Genomic DNA, 20458 nt, shown 5'->3' with positions numbered 1-20458 from the left:
CAAACATACCAAAGCACACCAAAAGGCTTTTTTAAATTTTTTTTTATTTTTTATTTTTATTTATTTATTTTTTAAAGATTTTATTTATTTATTTAACGGAGATAGAGACAGCCAGCGAGAGAGGGAACACAGCAGGGGGAGTGGGAGAGGAAGAAGCAGGCTCATAGTGGAGGAGCCTGATGTGGGGCTCGATCCCATAACGCCGGGATCACGCCCTAAGCTGAAGGCAGACGCTTAACCGCTGTGCCACCCAGGCGCCCCAAAAGGCTTTTTTTTTTTTTTTTAATCAAGTCTTAAAAAAAAAAAAAAAGCAACTAGATACCTACGTGGAAGAAAAGCTGAACCACAGTCTCAAACTCCACCACAAACAACAGGTAACTGGAGCCAGAACTCAGACCTAAATGTGAAAGCTAAAACTCTAACGCTCTCAGAAGAACACACAGGAGTGGGGCGCCTGGGTGGCTCAGTTGGTTAAGCCACTGTCTTCAGCTCAGGTCATGATCCTGGAGTCCCAGGATCAAGTCCCGCATCAGGCTCCCGGCTGAGCAGAGAATCTGCTTCCCCCTCTGACCCTCTCCCCTCTTATGCACTCTCGCAAGCGAGCTCTCCCTCTTTCAGACCCGGAGCATGCAGTTGGCAAAGAGCTCTTGAAAACACAAGGTACCAGCCATAAAGAAAACAAAATTGGAGCTCCTCGAAATTAAAAATTGCTCTCATCAAAAGACAACATGTAGAAAATACAGGGAGTCCACAGAATGGGGGGAGAATATTCGCAATATATGTATCTGAGGGTTTATATCCAGAATACTGAAAGAACCCCTGTAAGTCAACTACCCAATTAAAAAAAAGACTTGAACAGGTACTTTACCAAACAAGATCTCTAAATGGCCAATAAGCATATGAAAAAATGATAACTTGTGATCAAGGAAATGCAAATTGAAACCACAATGAAATACTGCAATATACACAATACCCCAAAATGGCTAAAAGTAAAACAACTGACAGTATCAAGTGTTGACAAGGATGTGGAACAACTGGTCAAAGTATTAGCTAGTACAATCACTTTGGGAAACAGCTTGACATTTTTTTTTTTTTAAGATTTTATTTATTTGAGAGAGAGCGAGAGCGCGCAAGCACACACGCATGTGCAGTGGGGAGAAGCAGAGGGAGACGCAGACTCCCCGCTAAGCAGGGAGCCTGACGTGGGACTTGATCCCACAACCCTGATCATGACCTGAGTGGAAGGCAGACGCTTAACTGACTGAGCCACTCAGGCATCCCCAGCTTGACAATTTTTATTAAACACCTACCCTTGACTTGGCAATTCTGGGTATATGTGTAACACAAGGAGCCTTAGCAGCTTTATTCATAAAAGTTTCCAAAGTGGAAACAACTCACATGTCCATCAACAGGACAATGGATAAAGCACAGCTTCACATTCACACACTGGAATACCACGCAGCACTTAGCTACTGCCGTACAGGATGAGACGTTGAGGATGAGAGACCTGACACCGAACAATCCACATTACATCATTCCATTTACATGAAGTCTAAGGACAAAGAACATGAAGCGACAGTGATTTCAGAAAAGTTTCTTCTGGTCAGGTGTTAGCTTGAAAGGGGCCCAGGCACTGCTGGCGATTTATGGGAACGCTCTAGATCTGGATCTGGGTGGGGAGCCACGGGCTTGTACGGGCTGTGCCCTGAAGACATGCACCTTCTCCTGCGCAGGAAGCACATCTCGACAGACGGACAGCAGGAGGTCTAAGCAGGGAATCAGGAACGGAGAGGAAGACCCTTGTGAGGCTAGATTGAAATTAGAGGTATAAACTGATATTTTGAAAATACAGGTATTTTCCAGGGCTTCCTGCCTACAAGGCCTAGAAGCAGTGAGCCTCCTTCCAGCAGCACCAAGCATGCCTGGCGGCCCGGCCCCCACATGCTGCTCTCCGTGCGGGGGATCCGGCTCCTTGCCGCACCGGCTAAGGCCATTTCTGTGAGATTCACATTTCTCCTGGGGCCAAAACACGAGCAGGGAAAGGTCAAAGGAGGGCTAAACCATCTCCCTGCACGACCTTCCATTTCATTGAAAGAAGTTCACTCAAAAGCTGAAGAGGGGCGGTGAGAAGCGAGCGAGCAGGGTACTGAGCACAGACAGAGGACAAAAAACACCTCACGGCACACAGAGAACCCGGCACTCAAAATGAACCACAGAGCTTCTAGAAGGAAAGAGAAGGAAGGAAGAGAATGACCTTACGGGGGACAAAGGTGTCTTAGGTTACATACAACCACCACGAAACATAAGAGAAAAAGTAGGCTCATTCAACCTCACTAAAAGCCTCTGCTCTCTGGAAGATGCTATGCAAAAAATGAAAAGACAAGCCACACACTGGGAGAAAGTATTTGGAAAATACGTATCTGGTAAAAGCACTGTATTCAGAATATATACATAACCCTCGAAACTCAGTAATAAAACAACCCAGTAACAAAACTGACCGAAGCTGTGAACAGACCGGCGCCCAAGACGCGGCGCGGGGCTGAGGCTGAGGCGGGGCAGGAAAGGCGCTCCGGCGCATGCGCCGGGCATGGGGGGGGGGGGGGGCGGCCGCAGCGCAGAGCGCGCGATCTCAGTGCTTGAGCTCGAGCCCCAGGTCGGGCTCCCTGCTCAGTGGGGAGTCTGTTTCTCCCTCTGCCCCCCCCACACTTGTGCGCCCTCTGTCAGATAAAATCTTTTTTTTTTTTTTTTTTAAGATTTTATTTATTTGACAGAGAGCGAGACAGCCAGCGAGAGAGGGAACACAAGCAGGGGGAGTGGGAGAGGAAGAAGCAGGCTCCCAGCGGAGGAGCCTGATGTGGGGCTCGATCCCAGGACTCCGGGATCACGCCCTGAGCCGAAGGCAGAAGCTCAATGACTGCGCCACCCAGGCGCCCCAGATAAATAAAACCTTTATAAAAAAAAAAAGACCGGAACTACCGCTCGGGACAACATGGACACCTCAACACTCGCGTGACGTTGAGTTCAAGCAGCCGGACTAAAGGCTATAAACTCTAATTCCATTCCTGTAACGTTCTGAAAAGAGAAAAACCGTAGGGGTGGAAATCGGCTCAGTGGTTGCCTGAGGCTGAGGATGGAGGAAAAGGACTGGCTGCAAAGGGCCTCAGGGCAACTTTATGGGGTTAGAGAAGTTTTGGGTCTTGACTGCAGTGCTGGTTCCACAACTGTATACATTCATCAAAACATATCAAATCACAGACCTGGATAGGGTGGATTTTACTTTATATAAGTTATGCCTCAAAAAAAACTACCACCCCCTTCCAAAACCACCCCCACAGGGGGATATCAAAGGACACGGGAGCCAGCTGCATGGCGATCTGAACATCAAAATGAATGACCGCAATAATGAACCATGGCTCTTTTTCTTGCTTTCTTTTTTTTTTTTTTTTTAATGTAAGCTCTACACCTAATATGGGGCTTGAACTCATGACCCCAAGATTAAGAGTCACACTGCTCCACCGACTACGCCAGCCAGGCGCCCCCCCAGTAACTGACAACAATAATGAAGGGACACTTGGAATAAAAAAGCAGCTGTGGACCTATGCTAAATAAAAATCTGTGTCCGGAGGTGGGGTGTTTCCTGGGGAGGGGCAGCTCGGGAAGGCAGAAAACCCACCACGGCAGTGACTGATGCTGGGGAGAACCATCAGTGACTAGGAGAATCACTGCGGAAACCTCTTAGGGCATAACCTTCACCCATCTCCGTGCAGGGTATGGATTCATCATACAGAGAAAGAAAGTCTCCTTAAGGTGAAGCTGGTCTACAGACCAAGGAAACCAAGGTCACGGCCACAGGAAAAATGGCCTCATGTGAGGCTCAGAAGAGCCAACACCACTTCTGTGGTGTCCTGAGGGGAAAATGCATGATCTGAAACTAATCATGAGGAAACAATCAGACCAAACTGAGGGCCATTCTACAAAGTACCTTTTAAAAAATGTCAAGAGGCTGCGAACTGTTAACAGACAAAAGGAGAGCGGCTTCTGCGGGTGTGACCCTGTGCTGCCGCCAGAACGATACACACCAGAAAGGACAGGGGAGGGCCGGACGGCAAAATGTGAATCTAGGCTGTACGTTACATAAGAACTGGGGAGGCTCAGCTTCCTGTATTTGATCATTAGATTGTGCTTATTTAAGATCATGTCCTGTCCTTAAACGATACATGCTGAAGTATTAGGAATACTGATACTTGCCACTTAGTCTCAAATGACCAAGCAAGAGTAAGAAGAGACAGAAAATAACATGTACGTTCACAGAGAGAAAAAGCAAATGTAAAATGTTAATCACTAAGTACATCCCAGTGAAGGAGAAATTCATGTCCTATTCTTCCAACTTTTCCACAGGTTTTAAATTTTTCAAAATAAAATATTCAAAAAATGGCTAGAAAAACCAAATGAGCCCCAGAACAGCAGTGCTGTGCTCCCCAGGTGAGAACCAGCAGCCCCTCCGAGAGCGGCCTTCACTGCCCCCCAGAGGAAGAGGTCGGCTGGGAGGGCCCAGCTGACTCGGGCCCCCGCACACAGACTGCGGGGCTCCCAGGTGCCCCTCACACACCACCTCCCACCCTGACAGCCTGCTCTCCGAACACTCAGCCCCACCCGGCCTCTCGGATATGATTCCATCACCTACTCACATCAAGAGCCCACAGATCTAAACGTGGAGGCCCACCCACGATGGATTTAGTGCAAGGTCACTTAGAGGTCACAACTGCCTCCCAGTGACTTTATCCGCACCATCACACTTTTTAACTAAAACTATGTATTTTATCCAGTCAAGCTATATACATTTTTTTCAGAAGAACCATAGGAAAGGCTCCTGCCTTCTCCTATTAAACACTTCTCACCCAGATTTCTATGTGACAGATTTTACTATAAAAAACTCAGTAAAAAAAATAACTGTTCCATTCATTTATTCAACAAACATTTCCTGAGCATCCAGTATGTGCCAGGTGATCTTCCAGGTGCAAGTGACAGAACTGTGGGGGAAAAAATGAAAGCCCTTGTTCCAGCTAATAATGGAAGTAACAGGACCCTTTGACAGATGAGCTATTTAACGTAAGTACTCACATTAACTCAATGCCCCCACCAACGCAGAACTGGAATGTCTTAAATGATTAACTTAAAGATATTCACCCACCAGAGGGCACTCCCAAAACTTCCTTCAGGTGACCAGCTATGTGTTACATATTCCTGAACACAAGCTTGAAACCTAAATCTGAAATCTAAACAAAGGGGAAGTGGGACCGAAGCAATCTGGTCCCCAAATCCCACAGAGCAAAAACAAAATGGCATTCCTTCACTAAGGTTCCAGAAAGCTCTGTGACTCTCAGGCAGGGCAACAACTAGGAGGAACAGGTGGCAAGCTTCACAGCGATCCAGGACCCTGGCGCCAGCAGTCACACCTCTGTAACCCTGAGGTGACACGGGAAACCAGGCACCTCCCACTCCCACAATCTTGGCATCCCTCTAATCTCTAAAAATCCATTTTCATGCGCTACCACTCCCACAGCACGAGGAGAAAAGGAGGACTTCTTCCCCTTCCTGCAACAAGTACCCAGGAAGACCTCGTGGCTTTTTGGAGAACAGCTCCCTAGTTCCCACCCAGCAACTAGCCCTAACTGTCATTCCGTATGTCTCCTGTCTCATGGCCTCCCTCCCCAAATCCCAACAGAGGGAGAAGGGCTGGAAGGGACGTAGAGCCAGGTGAGAAGATACAGCCCTAGTCTGTCCAGGGCTCTGCGCTCTGGGAGGAGGGGACAGTATAACCCTGGTCCTACCTGCCAGGGTGGGACAGGGATGCTGTGGGGGGATGCAGGGTGGCCCCACGATGCAAGTGTAACTTCCCAGCCCACCTGTACCCCATGGCAGGCAGGGAAGCAGAGCTGGCCACAGGTCAGAAATCAGCAGCACACAGCTGACGGACTAAGGACTGAACTCAGGAGTCAGCTTAGGGCGCTAGCACATTAAGGGAAGGCATACATTTTATAAAGGTCAGACATGAAGTTTGGGGATCACTTGTAACTGCAAAAATGCTACAAAATTAGTGTTTTACAGGATAATAAGCTTCAGGGGGACTTTTTAACCAACTGAGCCATCCAGGTGCCCCGCACGGGGACTTTTTATTTATTTTTATTTTTTTATAAGATTTTATTTATTTGACAGAGAGAGGCAGTAAGAGAGGGAACACCAGCAGGGGGAGCGGGAGAGGGAGAGGTAGGCTTCCCACTGAGCAGGGAGCCCGATGCGGGGCTTGATCATGGGGATCATGGGATCATGACCTAAGCCGAAGGCAGACGCTTACCAACTGAGCCACCCAGGTGCCCCATTAGGGGGAATTTTTAAAAAAAGAAAACAGGCCAAAAGAAATTTATGGACCACTTAAAATTGTTTTAAGCAAATGCCCCACCTCAAATTACATTTGCCTAAGTAACGAAGTAGAAGCATAAAGCATTCTGAAAGGCTAGTCTTTACAACTCTGAAGTTCTGGGGCGCCTCAGAGGGCGCAGTCCGTTAGGCGTCTGACTTCTTTCTTTTGTCTTTTGGTTTATTTATTTATTTATTTATTTGAGACAGAGAGAGAGATATTAAGAGCACGAGTGGGGGGCAGAGCAGCAGAGGGAGAGGGAGAAGCAGACTCCCCATTGAGCATGGAGACCAATGTGGGGCTCGATGCTAGGATCCCCCGATCAGGACCTGAGCCAAAGGCAGAAGCTTAACCGACTGAGCCACCCAGGTGCCCCTAGGCATTCGACTCTTGATTTCGGCTCAGGTCATGACCTCCGGGCCATGAGATCCAGCTCTACAAGATTCTCTCCCTCTCTCCTTCTCCCTCTGCCCTTCCCCACTCTCACCACACTCTCTCAAAAAAAACAAACAAAAAATCACCTCTGAAAGACCAAAGAATTGATATAGAAATCTGCACTGTACAGTAAAACACTTGCATAACCAAGTACGGAAACCAAAAGGATTTGCAAAGAATTCTTCAGGTGTCAGACCATTACGGGAAACTTATTAACCTCCCTCACCTGCCCCGTCTATCTGGACTCACTGGGTCTTTGAAGGAAACATGCACAAAATGTACTTTATTTTCCATTTTGAATAACAACCCATTAGTTATGGTTTTTAAGACCATAAAGTCTCCAACAACAAATGAAGTTATCAGAGAGGTGACTTACAGGGCAAATGCGGGGCAAGGACGACACTAAGGTCCTTTTCACTCCACTGTACGATTCCTAGGGACTGTTAAGGAGATTAATGTTTTGGGAGTCACAGAGTCTTTTGAGAGTCTTATGAAAACGATGGACCCTCTTTCCAGAAAAATCATGAGAACACAAACACAATCTTCTTCAAAACCATTCTGGGAGGCTCACAGACCTACCAAGGCCATCCATGGACTGTCTGGAGGGGCATGGCTGCCCCTAAATTAGGAGCCCCAAAGAAGAGAATCGCTATTGCTTTGCTAAATATTAAGTCTGAGTCTTAGACCTGAAGGTTCACAGGTTTGTGATGGTAAGTCCAATGTCATTTAGGAAAAAACTCATTACGATGACGAATGCCAGCAGTATTTCACAGTAGAGTCCCACATGTAAAGCAAGCTTACCTCAAAATTCACAGGCAAGTTTCGTTTAAGTGCAATCTCAAACACTTGACTTATTTCCGATTTATTGAGATTTTCTTCTTCTGATTCTCTTCCATTCACCTGAAGAAAGAGTAATTGTTCAGTAGTTAACGCTTATGAAAAACTGTCAATATCCCAGCTGCGATAAACCGTACGCACTGAACCTCGGCTTCATGGAGTGAGCACTACCCAGGGAGCAAGATAACCGGTGTGCCACGTGGCAGTGAATGACAAGGTTAAAAAATAAATAAAAGTATTATTTCACACTTGGGTCAGCTTGTACTTCCTAAATCCACCATAAACAACCCCACACCTACCCCACACCTAACAGACTTGGGGATCTGAATCCGGCTCATCATGGCGCAACCACACGCCCACAGCTGCTCGGGAGGAGTGACTGACTCCTAAAGCCTTCCTTGAGGACCGGCAAGCCCCATTTTGGAAAAAGTCAATACAGACAGCTGTGTGTGGGACACGGCAAGTTCACAGAAATCTCTCCATCTAAGTATGCAGGTTTCTCATTTGGACATAAAGTCCCTGGAAACCCACTTTTTTTAAAAAAGGATGTAATGGAACAAATTATGAAATTGTGTACAAAATCTTGGCCTTACTGCTGTTGGCAAAAATCCAAGTGCAGACTAATCAAGTCTGCTCAATAAAGGCTGAGACTCTATCTTTATAACAAGGTTCATTTACAGTCCTCCAGCCAGGGCTGGGATTAGGGAGGGCAGAGATCTCCTCCGAGCGAGCTGATAACGGGGACTTCCAGCCGCTGCAGTGACAATGAGAATCCAGATAAGCTCAGTAATAGCAATGCCCCCCTCCCTGCAAATCGTGGCAAAAGAGCTGCATTTCTCTTCATATTATTGGACTCTTTTATCAAAGAATCTGTAAAATCCTATTTCCAAGACTAGAACTTCCTGACGAGACCCCACAGCTAAAATCGCTGAATAGGCAAAATGCAGGACTAGCCAGGATTTTATCGATTGTGCATTTCTATACGTTCACCAGATAGATCTTACACCTCCGTGGATCAGTATCTCACACTATAGTGAAAAGAAATAAAACCCTTAAGTTAAAAATATTAATACCATCAAGAATATAATCCTATACCAGTAACTTCATCCCAGACACACTCTACTTCTCTCTCCTGCCACGGGGGCGGCGCTCTCTCTCCAGTCAGGTTTCACTTCACTCTCTGCCTCGTCAGAACTGTTTGCATAGCATTTCTGGTGGCTTTATTAACTTAAAAATACTTTATTCTTGTTTAAATCCTAAGCAGAAAGAGGGCCTGAGTGAATCTTTAAAGCCAGAAATCTTCAAGCAAGATGCCTTAGAGCTCTGTGGAGGTTTGGTTTGAAATATATTTTTAAACAAGTTTTAAACTTCAAACAAACAACCATCCTGTATTTTAGCATGTTCAACAAATGGTGCTTAGAAAAACAAATTTCCACATGCAAACAACAAAAACAAAAAAACCCACCTTATATTATATAAAATAATTATCTCAAAATGGATCAAAGACCTAAACATAAGGGCTAAAATCATAAAACTCTTAGAAGAAAATATCAGGAAAAAGCTTCATGACGCTGGGCGTGGCAGTGACTTCTCAGATAGGAGACGGAAAACAGGCAAAAGAAAAAGCCAATAAACTGGACTGCATCAAAATTAAACACTTCTGTGCATCAAAAGATGCTCTCGAGAAAGTAAAGACGACCCACAGACAGGAGAAAGTACATGCAGATCATAGATCTGATGAAGAATTAATATCCAGAATATATCAACAACTCAGCAACAAACAACCCAATTTAAAAATGGGAAAAGGACTTGAACAGACATTTTCTGAAGAAGGCCAGTGAGTTACATGAGCTCAGCATCACTCATCATTCGGGAAATGCAAGTCCAAACCACAATGAGACACCACTTCGCACCCCTTTAAGAATGGCCACAGAAAGCAGCAAGTGTTAGCGAGGACATGGAGCAGTGGGAACCCCAGGGCATTCCTGGTGGGAATATAAAACAGCCCAGCCTCTGTGCAACACAGTGTGGTGATTCCTCAAAAAGTTAAACATAGATTTACAGGATGATCCAGCAATGACACCAGCAGATATGTACTCGAAAGAACTAAAAGTAGGGACTCAAACAGATACTTGGACACCTACGCTTACAGCAGCATTATTCACAGCTGCCAAAAAGTGAAAACAACCCAAACATCCACCAACAGATGAATGGATACACAAAACGTTCAACGGTCACACAGTGGAGCATCACTCACCCTGAAAGAGAAAGGAAATGCTGACCCATGCTACAACACGGGTGGACCTTGAAAATATGATAAATAAGCCCAACAAGAAGGGATGAGTATCCACTTATATTAGGTATCTAGAATGGGCAAATGCATAGAGACGGAAGTAGAACAGATGTTCCCGGGGGGCAGGGGGTTGGAAATGGGGGGAAGTTATTGTTTAATGCGCAGTTTCAAAGTGAGATGATAAAAAAGTTCCAGAAATGGACAGTAGTGAGCGCTGCACAACACTGAGAATATATTCAATGCTTGCAGAACTGTGCACTTCAAAAATGGTTATAATGGTAACCTTTATGTTGTTTATCTTTAAAAAGCAACTTAAAAAAGTATGTTTCGTACCAAATAACATACTAGAGACTGTCAATGCATTAAACTTATGCTAACAGGTTAACTCATTTTTGTGCACAATTAAGGTTTCTGATAACTGTTTATATGAAGGATATCCAGAGGTTTCTTAAGCAGATGAGCTGTTAAAACAAAGGCTCCACTCTGATGCTAACGTTCATGCAACCAGAACAAAATTTAGAAATAAACTGGGTGCAGCGGCTAAAATAAGACTTCAGCTGCCATGCATATACTCCAATTTTCAAATCTGTTGTTCATTTTACCAGCCCAGTTAGTTTTAACTTCTAATTATAACCTATTTCAAACATTCAGAAAAGTACAGGAAGATAACGTAACAGGCAACTGCGCTGGATTTAACAAATGCCCAACATTAAGAACTACTGACATTTTTTTTTTTTTTTTTTTTTTTTTAAGGAAAACAACGAAGCTCTTCTCACTCTCCTTTCCATGGCAGGCTTAGCCATGATTTTAACATGGGAATGTATCTTTCTCAGCCTTGTTTTTTTAATGGACGAAAATAACATATGGTATAATTTTGTGTTTTGAAAATTCACAGAAATCGTTTTCGGTGACTGCCTTCACAAATACTATAAAATTCAAACTTAGACGTTTATACTAATCAAATATGCTACTTTCCTATTTTACATATCGAGCTTCCACATAAGTCTGATGGAAAACAACCACCTACTGCAAAAACAGAACCCGTAAGCCAGTGTTTCTTAGCCAAAGCAGCAGCAGGCTCACCTGGGAGCTTTGCAAGGACAGATGCTTATTTTTTAAAAAAGACTCCAGCTGATTTTACAAGCAGAGTGGAGATTCGCTGCTCTAAGCCATTGTTTCTCAAGGCATTTTAAAGGGGACAAAGCAGTCAGTAAAATCAAAATGCAAAACGGGAAACAAAGATATACATTTACTTGGAAGTGAGATTATGTTGCTCTTCTACATAAATAATTTTGATGTTATCTGTAGCGAACAAAATGTTGCAATGGGAAAGCAGCAAAATGAGTCAAAAACAAATCCACAAATACCATTCCCAGTAAGATGGGGAAAGTACAGTGGAGCCTTAGTCTTACCTTCATGAAGTGGGACTTACTGTTAACATCAATTCCATAGTATATGGTTGAGCAATAAAATCTAGGCAACATTAAGAAAAGAAAAAAACACTCTGAACCATGCTTAACCCTCAGCATGCCAGAAAAAGAGAGTCATCTCACCATTCACTATCTGGCTCCAACAGACTATTTTTCTATATTTAGTCATTTTACAAATAACATACAGAATAAAAGGACAAGAATCTTTTCCTTAGAGATTTTAACAAGAAATTAAAACACAGGACACCTGGGTGACTCAGTCGGTTAGGTGTCTGACTCTTTGAGTTTGGCTCAGGTCCTGATCTCAGGGTCAAGGGATGGAGGCTCACGTTGGGCTCCTCACTGGGTGGGGAGTCTGCTTGAGATTCTCTCTCTCCCTCTGCCCTCCCCCCCACCCCCACTTGCTCTCTCTAAAATAAATAAATCTAAAAAAAAAGAAAGAAAGAAACTGAAAGAGCAAATCCAAGTTTTCATTCCAGGTTTGTAGCCTGGAAGGCATCTATGTACCCAAACTGGCTCGGTCCTGTAAACGCACCTAACTGCTCATCGGCTGGCACGTCTGAACCTAGAGCACAGCCCACCTGTAGCAGCGCCACTTTTCAAATCCATCCCGTGGGTTCTAGCTTATCGTGACTTCTGATTCTTCTGGTAGCGCTATCGTCAGAACACGCTACTCGTAAAACTGTATTGAAGGGAGAGCAGCCATCTCCTTCGCTCCCTAGCTACAAAATGCTTTCATTTCTAGATCAGTCAACCCCCAAAGAAGGATTGAATGAGTTTTTTCCTTGTCTTATCATCTATATCCTCCCAATGACCTTTGTACACACATCTCCTTTTTCATTTGTCCACTTATTTTGTGGACCATAAGTGGTGAGAAATAAATTCTGGCAGCCGAACATCATAGAAATTGAAAGAATGTTGTCACACACACTTTTTCAAAAACCAAAACAGGATGTTCCAGGTTCTTGTCACAAAATAATGTGTGACGAAGTCCTTCCTGTTGAATGGCCAGAAGAGAACACACATTTCCTTTTCATACACCATAGAAATATACTGTTCACTCGCCAATTCTTGAGTTTGGGAGAGCTTACCAAGATACCGTCTGAAGACTCACAGTGTGAGATTCACTTAAACTCTCAATCCCATCATCACCACTGGAGTCTAGGGCACTGCCGTCCTTCTGCTTTCATCTTCTCACTTGCCTAATAACGGGAAGGTCTTCCTCTGTCAACTTTCTTCTTTTGGCCATTAGAGGCAAAGAAAAATTCTAACTTCCCACCTGAGTTCAAGGAAAGCTAAGAGCACAGGAAAAAGATGGTGTCTCCAGTTTTCTGCATCTTCTCGGAAGGAGGACGCACTGCAGCGGGCAGTGTGGCAGGCCCAGCAGAGGACGATGAGATGGTGAGTTACTCCGCTACCGTAGCAGCCACCCTGGGATCGCACCGTAATTCCACGTGCTTTTATCTGAGCCTTGCTCAGCATGTTTAGGAAGGGAAGACAAAGAGTGCTGAAACGACATGCAGGATGACGAACAGCAGAACGTCTCGAGACAAAGGAAAATTCAGATTCCCTACGGTGAAGATTTACAAAAGGGTTCAGAGGACCTGCGTGATCAGTGTAAGACAGAATGAGCTTTATTCTATTTTAAAAGGTAAGTATGTTTTCTCTTTGTTCTTTGTAAGATCTCCAGAAAAGAATATAAGTCATGCGATATCACTCCTTACAGAGCTTGAAAAAGCAGCTCAAAAATGAAAATCAGGTCCCACGGACCCGGACAGAATAATGAAAATCAAAGTCTCCACTTTTAGTTTAAGCCCCACCTAAATACATCCCTGGCCCATGTGAAGATCAGACTCAAGACCAAAAGAGCTGCATGTATTTATTTTTACACAAGTAGTATTAAAAAAAACCTTCAAACAGTACAATTTTTTTTTAAAGTCTGTCTCCTACCACTACCACCAAGAGAAGACTATTTTTAAAGCTCGATACAGCCTTCAAGAAGGAAAATGTGCAAACACATATATGCATACATACCTACACACAGTTGGCACTTTTATTTACTTACACACAAACAGGATCACACGATCTACAAGATTATAGCTCTGGTTCTCGATGCCCCCCCACCCATTTGTTATGGGCCTGCTTTCCCGCCCGTGCATACAGATCTACCACACCCTGGGCCTCCCTCAAATGTAGCTGTTTATTTAACCACTTCCCTACTAGTGGACATTAAGCTAGCTCCTGTTTTATCTATTACAAATACTATAGTTATCAGCCATCTTGCTCCTAGCAGCTCAGACACTGAATAAGTCATTCTTTATTATCACAAACCTTAGATTTAAAAACAAAAACAAAAGGCACGTTCCCAACGCAGGCCCTTGAACAAGCTGCTCCCGCTCTTCTGCTTCTGTCTGGTCTCTGCTTCAATGACACTTCCTCAGAAAGGACTTCTCCGAATGCATCACCATCACTCCAATCTAAAGGGGACCATCTGGGGTGCCAGGGTGGCACAGTCAGTTAAGTGTCCGATTCCTGGTTTCGGCTCAGGTCATGACCTTGGGGTCATGGGATCAAGCCCCACACTGGGCTCAACACTCAGCACGGAGTCCGCTTGAGATGCTCTCCCCCCCCCCCCCGCTCCTCCTGCACGTGCTCTCTCTCTCTCAAATACTAAATAAGTAAGACATCTGACGCTCTCATAATACTTGCTACTGTCCACCCTGGCACACGCTGCACTCTGATGATTCTACTGCTAACCTCTGTCAGCTGTTCAATGAAACCCCACCAGGGAAGGCACAGGGCTGTGGTTTTTCCTCAGGCCCACCACGATGCCTATCATCAAGGGACCAGACTATATCTGCCTTGTAGGCAGAAATTGCTGTCTTTATTGGCCATGTTCTAGAGAAGACGAATTGATCCACCACACAATCACATGCTCCACAAATGGTCAAAAGCAAAATGAACAGTTTGTTTAAAATTCTGATTTCCAATCCTGGCAGGCCAGGCGCAAACACGCCACTCACACCCTGTTGGCAGAGGTCTAAAATGGTGCCATCTTTCTAGTGGAGAACTTGGCCACATACACTGCCATGCAATTCCTCTCCATTTCTGTGGCTCATAAAACAGTCATAGACATGCACAAAGATTTAACTACTACAATGTTCTTCACTACCTATTTTCTAAAAGGAAACACAGTAAACAACCCAAATAACTAAGGCTCTGTTGAAAAAATAAACTGCTATTTCATACAACGAAACACTCTGTAGCCATTAAAAAGCGCTTAGATGCCAGTTAAACTTGAGTCCTCCAAGGAATTATAAGTAAATGGCATGACAATGTATTCATGATAAGCAGTTCTGTGAAAAAAGTGGTTACTATATGATACCACTCCACCACTTTTGTAAAACAGACAGGTGCATGTATTTATATATGCACTGACATCCACCAAAACATTTAATTTTTAAATATTTATAGTTTGCATGCATTAACTATAAGTAAAAAAAACCTAAAGATACCTTCTAAAAATGTCTCTCTTGAGGCACCTGGGGTTGCAACTCTCGATTTCAGCTCAGGTCATGATCTCAGGGTCCTGAGATCAAGCCCCACGTTGGGCTTTGCACCAGGTGTGGAGCCTGCTTGGGGTTCTCTCTTCCCCTTTCCCTCTGCCCCTCCCAACTCACTCTCTCTTAAAATGAATTAGTTAATTAAAATAAAAAATAAAAATGTCTCTCTTTGCGTCCTACTACCCACCTACCCAGGAGGTCTGGTAAATCGGAGGGCAGCTCACTGAGGCAGGAGGCTAAGCGTTTCATTTATTATCTCAAAGAAAGTCTTTCCCAACTCAATGATTTCTGCAGCAATGGTTAAGCCAGTCTCTGAGCCATTTCTGAAGGGCACTGTCTCTACTTCAAACCATACAGAACTAGAACAGGGGCACAAGGAGATTTAACATTACTCTCAGCAAAGCTCTGAATAGACGGCAGATGAGCCCATGAAATTCAGCTCAGGACAGCACGTCCACTCCAGCCTCTGCCCTCAGGCTAGAGCCAATCACGCTGCTCTAGGGCCATGGGGTCAGACTACAGACACCAATGGGCACCTTCCCTTTTCAACAATATGAGGAGTACTTCCAAGCAGGATTCAAAGTGGGGCAGCTGCCTGAAGGGGAAGCCCTGATAATACCTAGGACCGATGTTTCCAAAGCCTGATCGAGCTTTAGAGCTACTCCAAGAGCACATTTAAAAAGAGAAAAAAAGAAAAAGAAAGCAAAAGACAGACTCCTATTAGAATCGTGTGGGTTGGACCAAGGAATTTTTTTTTAAACTTCTCAAATGGTTCTGAAGCAGACAGCCCACATACCAGTGTTCAGCGATCGTTTAACAACTGCTGGCTACAAAAAACTGAGAAATAACTACCCCATCTGACTCCGATTACATTAGCACCAAAGTGAAGTCAAAAAATGAAAAGCCTCCAAAATGACTCAGATTACACTACCTCCTGCCTCTAACAAATCTCGCCAGTGAGAAGCTCATCCCTTCAACTTCATGAAATCCCCCTCTTCTAAATTACAGTCCCTTCTTTTATTTGGTCCTCAGTGGACCCTGAAAACAGATCATCTCTATTTTAAAATGTGTGATTACACTGGAAAATGGAAACATACCACCACGAAAAACAGTCACTGACTTCCTGAGACCTAGGCTCCTATTTAGTCACTAGGAGTTAAAAACCTATTCCTACCGTGAGATTTTTAAAACCTAGCCCCCAAATTCTTTCACACTCTTCTCATTCAGAAGTGGGGTTCTTAACATTGTCACTGTACTAAAATCAACTGAACCGAGATAATAAATGAATTAAATTAATTTAATTAAATTAATTAAATTAAAACGGTTAAAATGAATTTATGTTGTGTGAATTTTACCTATTAATAAAAAGGGAGGTTCTGTATTTCCTTCTTTTGAATCTGGGCTCTGTGCTGCTTGACCTGTAGAACACAGCAGAAGCAATGCTGTGGGGCTTTCTGGGCCTAGCCCTTAAGAAACTGAAAGCTGCTTCCTTTCCTGTCTTCTAGGATACTCACTCTTGGAACCCAGCACCCTACCATGAGGATGGGGAAGCAGCCTCTGCATGGGTTAGCTAAGAGCAACAGAGGTGCTCGGGCCAGAGCCTCTGCCGAGCCCTCAGCTGACAGCCAGCACCAACTTCCAGGCATGTGAGGGAGCCATCTTGAAAGTGGATCCTCTGCCTGCGGAACCACCTTAGCCAAAGCTCTGTGGAGCAGAGACCACCTCCCATGCCAAGCCCTACCTAAACTGCAAATGTGTGAGCAAAATAAATGCCTAGAGGTGGTTAAGCCACTAGGTTTTGTAATGGTTATGCAGCAATAGGTAACCGGCACTTTGATGTAACAAAGAGTAGCTGGTCAAAATGGCTTCAGAACATTCTCTAAGCTGGTACCATAAATCACAGTAGATTCTAACAAGCATAATCTTTTGCACTGAAGAATTCATCCATGCATGTGCTTCACAATTCAACTGAGTCACAATCTTCCTACCAAGTTCACTCAAAACTATACCACAGAGGAAAAAAGAAGGCATCCTTCTTGCTAAAATTTAAGGAGGCCAGAAAGCTACAGAGCACAAAATCATGTAAGCTACCAAATCACAAACATTATGGACAGCTCTCAATGCATCGTCTCAGAAAAAGCCCCCGAGAGGATGCCTCTCCGCACCCACCTGCTCGCCCGGCCGCCTCCCCTCTGGCCTGTCGGGCAGGGGCTCGCTCTGCAGGGTCCGCAAGGCTTTCGCAGCGGCGTCGTGTTTAGCGGCCTGTCTCGTCTTGCCTTTCCCATTAAATTGCTGTCCTCCCACTGAAAGCTCAACTTGATAAAGTAAAGGTGGTACTGGAAATGGGTAAAAGTACCTGAAAAGTAAAAAGGGGGTTAGCAGAGTTATAATCTCAGATCAGTAAGCCACCTGTACATTCTCTGGCAAATTCTGGGTCTTTCCTTCATCATGGGTCCTAAATCACATCAGGGCTTCCTTGCCAATAAGGACTCCTCATCAATATACACAGAGATTTTGTAGGCTTATGCTGGATTAGAACTGGCACACGGCATGAGCAAATACTGTTCAGTTAGCAACCTTATGTTCCACAGAATGGACTAGCTTACAGATGACATGAGTTCAGTTTATAATACTAACCCGAATTTATAAAATCTAAAATGAATTAGGCTTTGGCTGAGGTAGAAAACTTAATCTTGCTCCACTTTCTCGTATCTGAGAGTCACACTTGCCTGTCTCCAGAAAAGGCTGGGGATTTTTTGAAAAAAGGTTTTTTTTTTTTCGTTTTCTGTTTTTTTGGGGTTTTTTTGTTTTTGTTTTTTTAGAAAGGCTCCTCATTTCTGGAAATCTCAACAAGCCTATAGCCTGGCAGAGCCTGGCTTCTTACATTTCAGAGCTTGTATTTTTTAAATGGCTCTGCCTCCATCCAAGTCAGGCAAGGAAAGGAAGACTTCCATTCCAACCATCAGTCTATCCACTAATGCCTCAGGACTGCCAACAGGAGGTTTTTAATACAAGATGTTTTCGGGTTTCAATTAGTATTTTACTGCATCTGTACTCCAAGGCTATTACAAAGCACATAATTTCGAAGTCAAAAAGTACCCAATAAGCAATAATTAACAAATCTAGGGATGTCTGCGTGGCTCAGTCGGTTGGGCATCTGCCTTCTGCTCAGGTCACAGTCTCGGGGTCCTAGGATTGAGCCCTGAGTCAGGCTCCGTGCTCAGCGGGAAGTATGCTTCTCCTCCCTCTGCCCCTTCCCCCACTCATGCTCTCTCTCTCTCAAATAAATAAATAAAATCTTTAAAAAAAAAAAAAGGAAAAAACCACCAATCTATGGATGCTGAGAATCTTGGTGTTGTGGGAATCATGCTCAAATATGACTCAGTTACACAAAGCAGTTAGAAAGGTGATTTTCTCAGGGGATAGCCACAGTGCCAGGGAGGATATGCTCAGGCCCTTGCTAGTGACAGGAGTTACAGGAGTACCAAGACACACGTCCAGAAGTACCAGCACAATTAAGACCGACTGCAACAGCTGGCAAGCCTAAAGATGACCGGATCATTACGTGCTCCTCAATCTACACATTTTATTCTTCCATGTCAAAAATGAGATATATTTTTACCTGTATTTAAAACAGACACATACCTTGGGGGATAAGCACCTCCTCTCATATTGTAGTTGTAGGTGGACTGCATCCGAGAGTAAGGGTCGACAGGCTTATACATTGGTTTTTTCCCAAGTTTCATGCACAGTGCATTTAGCTCTACAGTAGGGGTTATGCTCTCTGCAACACAGAATCAACACAGAGAACTGGTTTTTTCTGAGAATGACAGTTACTAAAATCAGAAAGACTAACATGCTTTCTACTAACTGGATTCATAATGCATTTCATGAAAGGACCTAAGTACTTCACTGCTAGGCATCAGGTCAGGAAATCCAAGAATTTGCTGTGATTTCTACATATTAATTCACAGTCAACAGCACAAAATACACTGTAAGAGCTATTAGAGGGGCCACAACTAGCACAAGATGTTATCAGTGAAAGCCACTCATTTCAGTTATTAGAAATCAGTTCCTACACATATCAAATTCCATGATTAAAAAAACCCCTCGCGACTGTCCAAATCATTTTACTGTTTGGGAATCCTTAGCCAACATAACTCCGGTTGTACTGACCTGCTGGATTATTGGCTTACACTCGGAAGTATGTTTATGCATGCTATTTCACAGAATGCTGCACTAAGTACTAACTGGATGCAAAGCACCGTGCTAAGGGATACAATTCTTGCCCCAGAGGACTCAAATAACACAGACACTCTCAAAGAACGACTATACAACAGATGTGTGCTACAAGGAAAGGTGTGGAATCACTGAGGGGGAGGCAAGTAAATTGTATCTGGAGAAGTCAGATGAGGACCGAAAATATTCAGATATCTCCAATCTTGGTATTTACATTGGGATTTGACCTGTGAGAATACTTGTTAGGAAAATGAGTTCTGTTTCCATATAAACAAGAGCAAGAACAAGTTGAGTTATCTCAGAATTATTAACTATAGAAAATACACACTGTTCATTTCCCGATTTTTTTCACCCAGTTCATAAACCGTTAAAAACATGTAAAAGGAAAACCAGGCTGGAAAAAGTAGTGTCAGTGCACAATCACATTTGAAAACAACACTTTCACATCAAACACAGAACAACACTAGCAATGGCAAAGTTCAACTTAAATGCACACAAAAATCCACTTTAAAATGCCTCGTTAGGGTGTATGTAGAGGAAAATTTAAAAATTACTTGATTCTGTACTATAACTGGTCCAACTAAATTTCGTGCATGCATGAAATCTATCAGAGTATCTTTTGGGTTTGCAAAATCAGAGGGTCACAGAAGTAACCAGCTTCTCTCTTCCTAAGAATTTTATTTTTTATATGATTCATACAGTTGCATTTTAATATAACCTGAATCATCTTAAGAGCAATTCTGACCCATAAAATTTACCTACAGTAGAGAATGAATCTGAAACACCACAAAGAAATTAAAAGCAACAAGAAAGCTGTGGCTGAGATCCCTCAGATTCCTTCCTACATACAAAGGGACTGGGATGGCTTGTGTGTGCCTGGCAGGTGACGTGGCTACAATGGAGCCACTCCCACCCACAGTGGCAGGTCAGTGGTTCCCAAGCTTTTACCAGACACTCTTCTCTATTAGTGTTCTCCCCGCTTGGGTCCCTTGTTTGAAGAAAAATTATCTACTAATAGTATTTAATAAATATTTAAATTATTTTCTCATTCTGTTTAATGATCTGGGGACATGTAACTGACAATCTGGGCTTCTGATCAACGTGTTATAATTGATATTTCCACACTGGGTTGAAGTGATTCCAGATAAGGCCTATCTTCTTGGCAATCTGTACAACTTTATCAAGGAACAAAAGGTATTTTCGCTAAACTTTTCTGAAACCTTGGAAATTGTTTGGTGACATC

General features: G+C 43.7%; 1 protein-coding gene across 18 annotated transcripts in view; it reads right to left on the bottom strand.

Moving 5' to 3' along the window:
- STAU1 (staufen double-stranded RNA binding protein 1) overlaps positions 1–20458 on the bottom strand; it is an 88013-nt gene that overhangs the window by 10309 nt on the left and 57246 nt on the right. For all 18 annotated transcript variants that reach the window (XM_057312479.1, XM_044385883.3, XM_044385886.3 and 15 more), the window contains 3 exons: positions 18622–18760; positions 17146–17332; positions 7655–7753 (listed from right to left, as the gene is read on the bottom strand). In XM_057312479.1, the coding sequence (XP_057168462.1) occupies positions 7655–7753; positions 17146–17332; positions 18622–18760 (425 nt within the window). The remainder of the gene's footprint in view (positions 1–7654; positions 7754–17145; positions 17333–18621; positions 18761–20458) is intronic.

This window comes from Ursus arctos, unplaced genomic scaffold (assembly GCF_023065955.2).
Source record: "Ursus arctos isolate Adak ecotype North America unplaced genomic scaffold, UrsArc2.0 scaffold_16, whole genome shotgun sequence".
Taxonomy (NCBI): domain Eukaryota; kingdom Metazoa; phylum Chordata; class Mammalia; order Carnivora; family Ursidae; genus Ursus; species Ursus arctos.
Note: the sequence above shows the minus strand (reverse complement) of the source record. Positions and strands in the feature narration are given on the sequence as shown.